The 10,654-nt window shown below is 43.8% G+C and overlaps 1 protein-coding gene across 3 annotated transcripts; it reads left to right on the top strand.

The window, feature by feature from the left end:
• The first annotated feature begins 468 nt into the window (after nt 1–468).
• Nucleotides 469–10,352, top strand: LOC147426943 (uncharacterized). 3 transcript variants are annotated; one of them, XM_086499326.1, is made up of 14 exons: nt 469–1,277; nt 3,338–3,475; nt 3,656–3,737; nt 3,851–3,927; nt 4,035–4,150; nt 4,410–4,518; nt 4,941–5,057; nt 5,150–5,241; nt 5,644–5,710; nt 5,799–5,877; nt 8,898–8,989; nt 9,074–9,217; nt 9,435–9,526; nt 9,644–10,352. In XM_086499326.1, the coding sequence occupies exons 1-13, from the start codon at nt 1,005–1,007 to the stop codon at nt 9,465–9,467; spliced, it is 1,419 nt and encodes a 472-aa protein (XP_086355452.1). In that variant the 5' UTR covers nt 469–1,004; the 3' UTR covers nt 9,468–9,526; nt 9,644–10,352. The 3 variants fall into 3 exon arrangements, with proteins under 3 accessions (XP_086355452.1, XP_086355453.1, XP_086355454.1); XM_086499327.1 differs by lacking the exon at nt 469–1,277 and adding an exon at nt 1,813–3,252; XM_086499328.1 differs by lacking the exon at nt 469–1,277 and having other exon boundaries at nt 3,554–3,737.
• The last annotated feature ends 302 nt before the right edge of the window (nt 10,353–10,654 follow it).

The following is a 10,654-nucleotide window of genomic DNA, read 5'->3' as shown; positions in this document are numbered from 1 at the left end:
TGCAAAGTTGATGTGGGATGCAGAATGCACTGCATTTTGTGCCAAGTGGTCCAATATCATTATCCATATTTTGGACCCTGTGTGTATGGGTGGTAGGTACATTGCATGTACGGTCGTAAATGTATACGCATTATACTGCCTAAGTTGTGTGTATAGGTGGTAGGTACCTTGCATGTACGGGTCGTATTGTTATACACTGCCAGGCCTGACTTCTAAGTTAACCCAGGGTTAATTTAAGTTAGCTCAGGTTAAACTTGACTTATTGGCAACCCACCCTTTTCGGTTTGTGTGCATGCAAAAATCTGGAGTCGCGCTTTCCTTTTCATTTCGCGCAAAATGTTGCGATAAATATTTAAATCGGATTCTCTCCTTTTCATTTTACTTTTTCAAACTAGGCCTAGGCTATTTATGTAGGTAGCCCCCCCCCCCCCCCCCCCCCCCCCCCCCAAAAAAAAAGATGGCCCTTCTCTTGCAATAACCTTTCCAAATAAAAGGACCACTCCTGCAGAGAGAGAGAGAGAGAGAGAGAAGAGCGAGCCTTTCTCCTCTCCGCCTTTTCTCTTCTCTTCAAAGCAAAGCTCCCCTCTTGCCTCTCTCTTGATTTGGTTCTGCCAAATCAGAGGAGCAGAGCTTGCTTGAAAGCTTCAATCTTACTAATTCTTATTATACGCGCACACATAAGAGGAGCAGAGCTTACTTCACACACACACACACACACAGCTTGCTTGAACGCTTCTCTCTCTCTCTCTCTCTCTCTCTCTCTCACACACACACACACACACGCTCACACACACACACGCGCGCGCTATCTCTCCCCCTTATCACTACAGAGATTTTGATCGTAATCCCAGCCGCATTTCCACTCATTTAGTAATTGTACTCATTTGCCCCATCCCAGGCTATACACCAAACCTCCACTGCCAATCTCATAACATACAGCCACAAGGGGGCGGAATCGATCAGCAAGCGGATCAACAGAACTCTCATTGATCCTCGCAGCGTCCATGGAGAAGATGAAGGCGGCCAAGGGCGGATTGACTGCCCATTTGGATCATAAAGACGAGGAGGGGCTGATGCTTTTGGACAAGAACCGATCGAAGGATTTTGATGATCTGGAATCAGGAGGGGTGCAAGAAGCGAATTTGTGCAGGTTGAATGGGGACCTTGCAGTCAAGCAACAGGTCCTTGGCGCAAACTTGAAGGCTGAAATTTGCCCCGACCCATGCAAGCAGGAGCGCCTCGTCTCGCTCGATGTCTTCAGGGGGATGACCGTCGTTGTAAGCAAGCATTTATTGCATCTGAATCTGAATGCGTGTTTAATTTCTGCACACAATGTAACATTTCTGCTTTAAGGGCAAAACAAGATCAGATTCGATGGATTCCTAATTTCTGTTAATGACCGATTTCTATTTAATTAATTACCTGCAACTGCATTTTCTGAATGCTGATGGCTTTCACAGATTCAATTTTGCTTTTCTTTTTCTCTCTTTAAACATCACGTCAAAGTTTTGCCGTAATTTCATTGAAATGAGAGCTGGCGAAGCTGTGTACGCCGTACGGATGACAATTTTTGTGTACTGTTTTTTGAAAAAGTTTTTTGAAAAAACTGGCCAAAAAATGGGGGGGTGTGGTAGTTAGAGCTTTTTTGGGGAAAAAGGATATATATTTTTTTGGGGCTGGAAGCTACTTTTTCCCTCGAAAATTACGAGATATTTTGTTTTTTTGACACTTATTCTGCATGTGGGCACTCGGAACTGGTCCAATGAATCTGTCCATTTCTCGGACCGCCACCGAAAGCGCTTTTGGCGCGCTCTGGTTTTTGTTTTGGCCTTTTTGTATGGCTTGGAAATCATCGATTTTGCGCTTATCTGCAAAAATCAATAAAAGATGAGCGATTAATTTTCAAGCTGATAAACAAGAACTCGATTTCCTGCTTACCGTCTCGATTTCCCAGCGAAGGCGGAGAAGCATTTTCGCACGAGATTTTGGATTTGGCGAAATGCGCCACTACAGCAGTAGTAGTCACAGAGTCATTAATGAATAAATTGTATTTGCAAATTGCATTTGCGGGGCGGCTGAATTAACTATAGCTAGTCACTAGATGATTAGAGAAATTAAAAGTGTATTAGTAGCTATTCTTTATTAATTAGTCACTATATAATTAACGTGTTTTACTAGCTATTATTAATTTTAATTTGCAAGTGCCGCGTGCAGTTTCTGATTAGACAAACGATTGGTACCATGATGTGATTAATTTAATAATCAATAATATGGCCAGTGTATTATTCCAATTTCGGTCGTTGGGAGTGCTAGATGTTTTTAGGATGGTTGATCCTTTTAAGTGTACGGCACATCGCCCCTTGGACTAGTAATTTTATTTCGTTTGTACAGTGAACACACTCTCTCTCTCTCTCTCTCTCTCTATGTGGCAGCCTGCAGGTGAAGCCGGAGTCTTCGGGGTAGGGAATAATCGTGCAGAGACCATGACCATTCCCTGTATGGCGACCAGCGGAGGCTGGGAGCCATGACACGTATTTCGGGAATAGCCTCTGCACAACCGCCCGTCACAGTCGGGAGGAGGGGGCCAAGCGTGGACATAGCAGCATGGATTCTGGCTGCTGAATTGGCCCGCTCTGATTGCAGCAGGGTGCACAGAATTCTAGCTGCGGATGTGGCACATGGTGGTGGAAATTTTGAGTGCTGTCCTGGAGTGCAGTCCTTGGACAAGGCGAACAGTTTTCTGGCTGCTGATGTGGCGTTCATCCCCTGACCTGGACTTTGACGGGGTAGGGAAAGGTCATTGATTGACCTTTTCCCGAAATTCGTACAATTCGTGGACACTGGCTGGAGCCGGGAGCCCATGGGGAGCACGAATTCCGGGAAAGGTCAATCAATGACCTTTACCGCCCATCAACGTCCAGGCAAAGGGGGACTGGGCTCGTGTGAATAGAGAATTGGTAGGGTTGTCGCGCGTTAGGGTTGGTGACTTGCTGTTTCTTGTCTGTGTCGCGCTTCATGTTCGTTTACGGTATCTCCTGAGCATCGAATCTGAAATTTCTGCAGAGTCATCTACTTGCAAGGAAGGTCATGTGCTAAATTACTTTTTCTGTTGGTTTTTCTATGGGGGGGGGGGGGACATCTCATGCTGGTTACCATGCTAGCATTCGAAATACTGCCAAAAAATGATGGGAGTTGGCCGGGCCTCCCCTTCTAAAGGATCGGAATTTAATGTAGACAGTGCATGCGCCTAAGGTTTAAATTGGGTTAAGTCTTACTTCAAGTATCAATGCAAGAGATAAGAGATGGATCTTATACTAACTTTCTTACATATTTGCAGGCTATGATCTTGGTGGATTTTGGAGGAGGTGCTTGGACAGCGATAAACCATTCACCATGGGACGGGATCACTTTTGCAGACTTTGTGGTGCCTGCATTTTTGTTTATAGTTGGAGTCTCCTTGTCTCTCAATCACAAGGTATGCAACACTTCTTGTTGTTTCTCTTAGCTTGTCTTCTGTATAGAAGCTCATAAGTGGATGTAATCATGGAACTAGCCATGGTTGCCTGCATGATGGTTCAAGCGATTCCAAGTTGCAATCAATGAACTCTATGCCCTTTCCTAGGGTTAAAACCATCCCTCCCATTGGCATTGTCAGGCAATGGAGGACAAGCGGAAGGCATCAGTTAAAATTGTTCGCCGTGCACTAAAGATTCTCGTCGTGGGATTGATACTTCAAGGTAGTCTCTATGCTTTAATGCACTAGATGATTCATACATTTGGCATTCTATCTTTTCACATAGCAATTCCAAGCTAGTGCTTAAATCATAAAAAAATTGATTCCTTTCTACAGGCGGATACATACATGGTGTGAAGGATTTAAGCTATGGAGTAGATTTGCAGCTTTTTCGCATTATGGGAGTTCTTCAGGTATCCAAGAAATATAAGCTACTGTTGTAGGGTTTGTTGGAGATGCAGAATTCAATTGCAATGGATTTTGTGGATGTGTCCATTACTAATGTCGAAATATGATGCAGAGGATTGCCATTGCCTACGCAATCGTTGCGTTTTTTGAAGTGTGCTCGTCAAAACGCTACATGGCAGATGCCAATGAAAGCTTTTCTGGCATTGTGAGGATTTATTGTTGGCAATGGTAAGGTCCATAAAGATACGGAATACTATCTGTTTTGTCTGTACGCATACTTCACAAATATATGCACACACATGGGTGCATCACAAAGACACTCATATGAACACGCAGACAAATGCAAATGTACTTCACCCATATTTTGCATGTGAGCATGCAGACACATGCATACATACTTTTAGATTCGCTTGCACAGTTATTGCCTACATCATCTGATGGCCTTTTTACGTTAGTGTTCTCACATACAATTTATAATCTGCTGCAGGGTTGCTGCTCTTCTGCTGATCTCCTTGTATTTGGTGCTTCTTTATGGGTTGTACGTACCAGATTGGCACTTTGAGTTAATCGGTGATAACAGCTCCCAAGTAAATGTGGTAAGCTTGCTGTTTCCTTTTTCTTGGCAATTTCCTAAAAAAAACTCAACTAGATGCACCTTGATGTCTGAGAGTGCCCGGGATGTCCACTGTGTAGTCATGTCAATATACCACATGAGTTCAATAGGAGGGGTTTATGATTTTTGAAAATTTAAGCAATCTAATTGCAACATTTTCCTGCATTATTGTGTTCTTTGTTGCTAACAAGTTGTGTTTGGTCAACTGCAAAGTGTTCATAAGATTTTGTTTCAAAACGGTGAGTTACGTGATTACCTGTTTCCATCCACTTTAGAAAGGTTTAGCATCTCTTAGATAGTTGTTTGATTCCTCGGAATGACTTGTCAAGATAAATTGTACTCGCATTGTGGTACATTCATAGGTCCAATCTTCTTGATGTGGGGCTAATCGAATCTTCATTACAGGTGAAATGCAATGTGAGAGGCAGTATGAGTCCTGCTTGTAATGCAGTGGGCTATGTGGATCGGCTAATTATGGGCCTCTCACATCTTTACAAACGACCTGCTTACAAGCGGACGCAGGTACATTTTTTGTAGCAGGATATCAAGTTGCCTTTTGTACCCTATTATTTGGGTCATGTTTATTCAAAATTGCTTTGTTTCTTTTGTGGCAGGAATGTAGCCTGAGCTCTCCACTCTCCGGTCCCCTTCCAGTTAACGCCCCTTCATGGTGTCTGGCAGCATTCGATCCTGAGGGCCTTCTAAGGTAATTCATTGCTTGCTTACATTTCCAGGGATTTTCTTTTAGAAAATCGTGTGGGTGTGTCCATTGACAGCAAGAGAAGGTTAGACATTGATCGATATTCAAAATCTGAAACATCATGAGCTGTAGCTGCAAGTTTTGTCGCATGCTTGTGTCATTCAATGCACCGTTTGAAAGCCCTTGATCATAACATCTAGCGACTGTCATGCTTCTAAAGATTCTTGGTGGTAGCATGAGGACTAGGGTCCTGGGTAGGGTCCTAGGCAAGGGGCAATGAGCCCATATGGCATTATGGAAAGGAGCCTGAATAGCAAGGGCTATAAAAGTAATGGATGGGGGCACAAAAAAGGATTGGGTATTTTTTGTTAGCTTGTAAGGTTTGTGTTTTTTCTGTTTGTACTACAGCTCAATCCCAGCGATAGTCACCTGCTTTATTGGAGCTCATTATGGACATGTGTTGCTGCACATGAAGGTGAGTGTTTTTTGAGTTAAATATAGTCAATAGAAGATGAAGTTGCACATGTTTGGTTAAGTGACAGGCTGTTCAAACTGTGTTTTAGGGCCACAAGCGGCAAGTATCTCACTGGCTGGCTTCAGGATTTGTGATGATATTTTTTGGCTTGCTGCTCGAAGCTGCTGGTAAACACCAAGACCAGAAATTTTGTTTATCGAGGGTGTTGTGTGTGTGTGTGTGTAGAGAGAGAGAGAGAGAGAGAGAGAGAGAGAGAGAGAGAGAGAGAGAGAGAGAGAGAGAGAGAGAGAGAGAGAGAGAGAGATTTTTAACGTCTATGTCAGGCCGAAAACGGCCTATGAGACAAATCAAATGTACATGGTGTGTATGTCATCCGTCTATCGGAAAGACAAATGAATGAAACAAAACTGATACAAAACTGAACTGAATGTAGGTAGTGATATTAACGTCTCGAAAGAGCCAAAATGGCCCATGAGACAAGAAACTATACATCTGGTAATACATCTCTCGTCTACTGAAACAGAAAAAAGATCTACTCAACATCATAGTGATGTTTGAGTCTACAAAGCTAAAACTAAGCTAAAACTGAGAATATGTACAAATACATGACTGATCCCATCCAAATCTGACCATCAACTTCTATCTCCCTGTCCTCTATCCTATGATATCCCAGATGGGTAGATCCAGTATAGAGAGGCCGCTGAAAGGTGGCACTCGTCTCCGATGTCGAGCGATGATGCCTCTGATTTGGTGCAAATGGCGGGTCTGGGTCGAGGCCCGGGTGGTCGAGGACGGCGAGTACGACCCTGTGCAGTGGCCTAATCAAGACGGACTCCTCTAGGCCTCGATGGACGTGGTCCTGGGGGTAGAGAGAGAGAGAGAGAGAGAGAGAGAGAGAGAGAGAGAGAGAGAGCTTTATTAATTGCTTCTAGGGGTCAAAATTTGGCCTATGAGACAAAATGGTGTACATTGTGTCGCCTCTTGGGTATCTTGCAAAGAGGACAAACGTGTTGAAAATAAACCTACTCCAAAACAAAGTAGACTGACATGGAGGTATGTGTATATGTATATGAGGGATGAGGATGGAGCTCACTCTAATGGATTTTGGAATTATATGCGTAGCTACCATGATATATAAAAGACTAGCTAGATCCATCCGGTACCAAATTGGGGGTGTAGTATGGCATGCATAGGTGGGTAGGAACTTCTTGTAGCATAGCAGCAGGGTTTGAGAAGGTCTGCTCTATCTCCCTCTGTTTGGTTTTGCTCATCTCTAATCGGGTCTCTGAATGGCCTTGTGGTGTACTTTCTAGGCTGGATATTTTGGTGCTTTGGGTAGGGTTGTCCATGTCCAATGGACGCACCCTTGCGCTTGACTTGTCTAGGCCCGTACGGGTGTTTGTACTAGTAGTAGGATATGCGTCCGATTAGTTTGTGTCGCAAACTGCTGACATGTCAAGCCACTGAAGAACCAAAGGGTTAGGACTCCCTAGCCCTAACCCTAGCCAACCGGTTGATCCTGGCCGAGGGGCCTAAACCCTAGTAGAAGTAGGAGAAGAAGAAGTCCTCACCAACTTACAGATCCTTCCCAAGTGGCCCAACTTTAAATATGGGTTGGTTAGGATTTTCAATCCTAACCCCCAACAACTTATGGAACCCCGATTGATGGGGCATAAAGCAAAAGATCACACACACACACACACACACACACACACACACACACACACACACACACACCACACACACTCCCACTTGCGTAAAAATTGATAAAGTGGTAGGTTGTATGGACGACCTGTGTATTGCGCTGAAGGCTGATGACGTGACAGCGCTGTACGGACGACCCTTTGGGCATTAGATTTTGGATCATATACTTTTAGACTGATGCTTTTCATGTAACTCCTTTTGGATGGCCAAGGGCCTTCAAATATGAATTGCAGGCTCAATTCTTTGGCATCCTTCTCGCGGGAGATGCAAATCTGTGCTGCCGCTGTTGTACTGAGTTGAAGCAATAATAAAGAAATACCAAAAGGGGCACCACAGTTTGGGGCAAGTGCTCTCTTGGGGTGGAACTCTTGCAATGCCTCTCTTTCAATTTAGTTGTTTTGAAGCTCTGAAGTCTGTTCTTTTCAATTGGCACGTGGTGTCATCCCGTTACAGTTTGAACGTTGACTAACTAGCTATTGTTTTGGTCCTTTAGGCGAGTGTTGTCACATGGCCCATGGGCCAAGGCCCAAGGCTCAAGGCCCAAGGCTCAAGGATGTAGGGCCAAATTTCAATCCTCATGTGCTGCAAAGATGTTGTTTGGGCCTTTCAACTTTGGTATCCTCAGCTCTTTGCTAGACTATCGACTTCTTTCGTAGTACGTGTTGTACGTGAAAGAAGTCTATGAGTTGTGATTCTTGCCCTCCACTGGTGTGTGGGTGATAGTAGTAGTCTCCCTATCTCGAAGGGGTGGGAAGAGAGGAGGAGAAGAAGAAGAGAATTTTAACGTCGTAGGAAACTATCCTAAGAGACCTCAAAGATCTATCCGACGAGAGTTGAGAGAGAGAGAGAGAGAGAGAGAGAGAGAGAGAGAGAGAGAGAGAGAGAGAGAGAGAGAGCCAATTGATGGTGAATCCCTTGTGGAGGGGGGCTGTAGTGTACCTCCTCCTGATGAAGGTGTGCTGCTGCTCATGCACGCCTCCTCGCCATGGCCGCTGTCTGCCTCCTCTTCACAGTCATTCGTTGACATAAACAGGAGCTCAAAGTGCCAGGGCCATTTTTATTCTCTTTTGGAGAGGTCTTTTGGCCTCCCCAATTTGCGTTGCCTTTTTGGCTTAACCAGTATCTCCAAAACTCTATTTTTGTAGATAATGCAAAATGCATTGGATCTTATTATGAAGAATGCCTTACCATTTCTAGATATTTTTTTAGTCTGTGGGTTCAAATGAAATTTCTCATCGGTCGCTGTGGGATCTCATCAACCTCCTCCATGGTCAGTACTCTGGCTGGGCGTCTTGCTTGATCGAGCCACGGACTTGGCAGATCCAGACGTCCACGACCTCGGGGGGTCTCCCACTACGACGAAGGCAGCAACAGAAGATACAGATCACTCTAGCTCAACGAGAGAGAGAGAGAGAGAGAGAGAGAGAGAGAGAGAGAGAGAGAGAGAGAGAGGCATTTCTAAGGCAACTTGTTTTAATTCCAGGCATGCCATTGAACAAGCAGCTGTACACGTTGAGTTACACGCTTGTGACAGCGGGTGCAGTTGCTTTGGCATTCAGTGCTACGTTTGTGCTGGTATGTTTGAACATAATTTAGTTTGTCAGATCCAACTATGTTACAACATTTTAGGGGTGTATTAATTTAGCATGCTTCTTACAGGTGGACATCTACAAATGGAGGTCGTCCACTGCCGTTTTTAAGTGGATAGGAGTGCACTCCTTGATGATTTATGCGCTGTTGGCATCAGGTGTTCTTCCAGTAGTTTTACAAGGGTTCTATTGGAAGAGGCCAGAAAACAATGTGGTATGCCTACTATACATAATTTAATGCGCATGCCCACATGTATGCATGAGCAAAAGAGGGGTTTTTACCATTTGCATTACGTACATAGTTCGTGTGTGTGTGGAGTGGGAGAGAGAAATGAAATGTAATATTAACGTCTTCAAAAGGCACGTATATATATATACATCATATACAGATGGATGGATTGATAGATCGAGAGAAATTTTTTTCTGTTCAGATCCAAATTCTTCTCAAGAGTTTAGGTTTCTAAGGCCCCGCTGACAAGTTTTTTGAAAAGATAGCAACAGCAGCTACCATGGACATTACTTGGTATGTTGAATGAAGTTTTCTCATATTTTCTGTGCGTGCGATTTAAATTATAATGTTTTCTTTCTCTCAGATGCTATTGAGTTTTATTAATTACTAATGAGTTTTATTGTGTGGCAGTGAGAAATTGTATAGATACACCCAACGAATGCAATTGCATCTTTTGCTATCCGAAAACCAAGGACGAGGATGCAATCATACTCAGCTACCAGATGTGTGGCACATAAAGAAAGAAATGCGCACCACCCCGGGCAAATGCCTCTTCCTCAAATTTTCCACATGATGAGGGTGGGAGCTGTTCTCCTCATTTCTCAAGAGGACGCTGTCTCACCTTTGTGAGAATCACCCAGCCACATTTATATGAGATTTGTTCAATGTCCTGACCCCCTCTGCTTTTGCAAAGAGGGTTGAGACCTTAACTAATAAGTGGCCTTGCTATTAAAGAGAGCCTATACTTAAACCTTTGTGGTCAAGAGCAGGGAGTCATAGCTCTCTCTCAGACCACCTACAGTGGCCTTTATTGTTTCAGCATCAAGGCTTTATTGTTTCAGCATCAAATCTTTCTAAAGCAAGTACTTCTTAAATCGGAACCAGTGCGCTGAAAAAAAAAACCATTTTCTTGGCCATGTGTTTAAAGGGGCTAACTCGTCAGACAACCGAGAGTTATGCCAAAATCTCAGGTGCTCTCTGGGATTTATAACTGAAATGCCCGACTTTTTACCTTGAAAATCAAGCTCCAATGCAACTACGATGGGGGATTTTCATTTTCAACCAAGAAATTTACAATACAAACCGGGTAATGTGAGCACTCCTTGGAACCTTGTCATTATTTCTCATGTGCCACTGTCTTGTGTTTCATTTCCTTTATATTAATCATTGTTTATTTAATTCTGGGGTTCTTGGGAGGGGGGTTTGGGATCCCATTTGGTGTTCGGTAAGGGAGGATATGGTAGTGATTCTTGCACAAGTAGTCCGAAAGCCCTATAAGAGAAGGCACACGAGATGGTTTGTCACGAATGTTTGGAATGGTATCTACGATTGTACCTATCTTCAGTGAGGAATTTGGAGTGGCGAAAGTGTGCATGGAGGGCTTGATCAGCTGACAATTGGACTTTATGAACATGATGTCAA

Source organism: Adiantum capillus-veneris, chromosome 24, assembly GCF_014529385.1.
Source record: "Adiantum capillus-veneris isolate H3 chromosome 24, ASM1452938v2, whole genome shotgun sequence".
NCBI lineage: Eukaryota > Viridiplantae > Streptophyta > Polypodiopsida > Polypodiales > Pteridaceae > Adiantum > Adiantum capillus-veneris.
Note: the sequence above shows the minus strand (reverse complement) of the source record. Positions and strands in the feature narration are given on the sequence as shown.

Excerpts from the sequence above, each read along its gene's own strand:
- LOC147426943 (XM_086499326.1), top strand. The coding sequence starts at position 1,005 with ATGGAGAAGATGAAGGCGGCCAAGGGCGGATTGACTGCCCATTTGGAT. Across the intron at positions 4,519-4,940 it reads ACAGCTCCCAAGTAAATGTG|GTGAAATGCAATGTGAGAGG; the intron begins GTAAGCTTGCTG and ends TCTTCATTACAG. Across the intron at positions 5,711-5,798 it reads ATGTGTTGCTGCACATGAAG|GGCCACAAGCGGCAAGTATC; the intron begins GTGAGTGTTTTT and ends ACTGTGTTTTAG.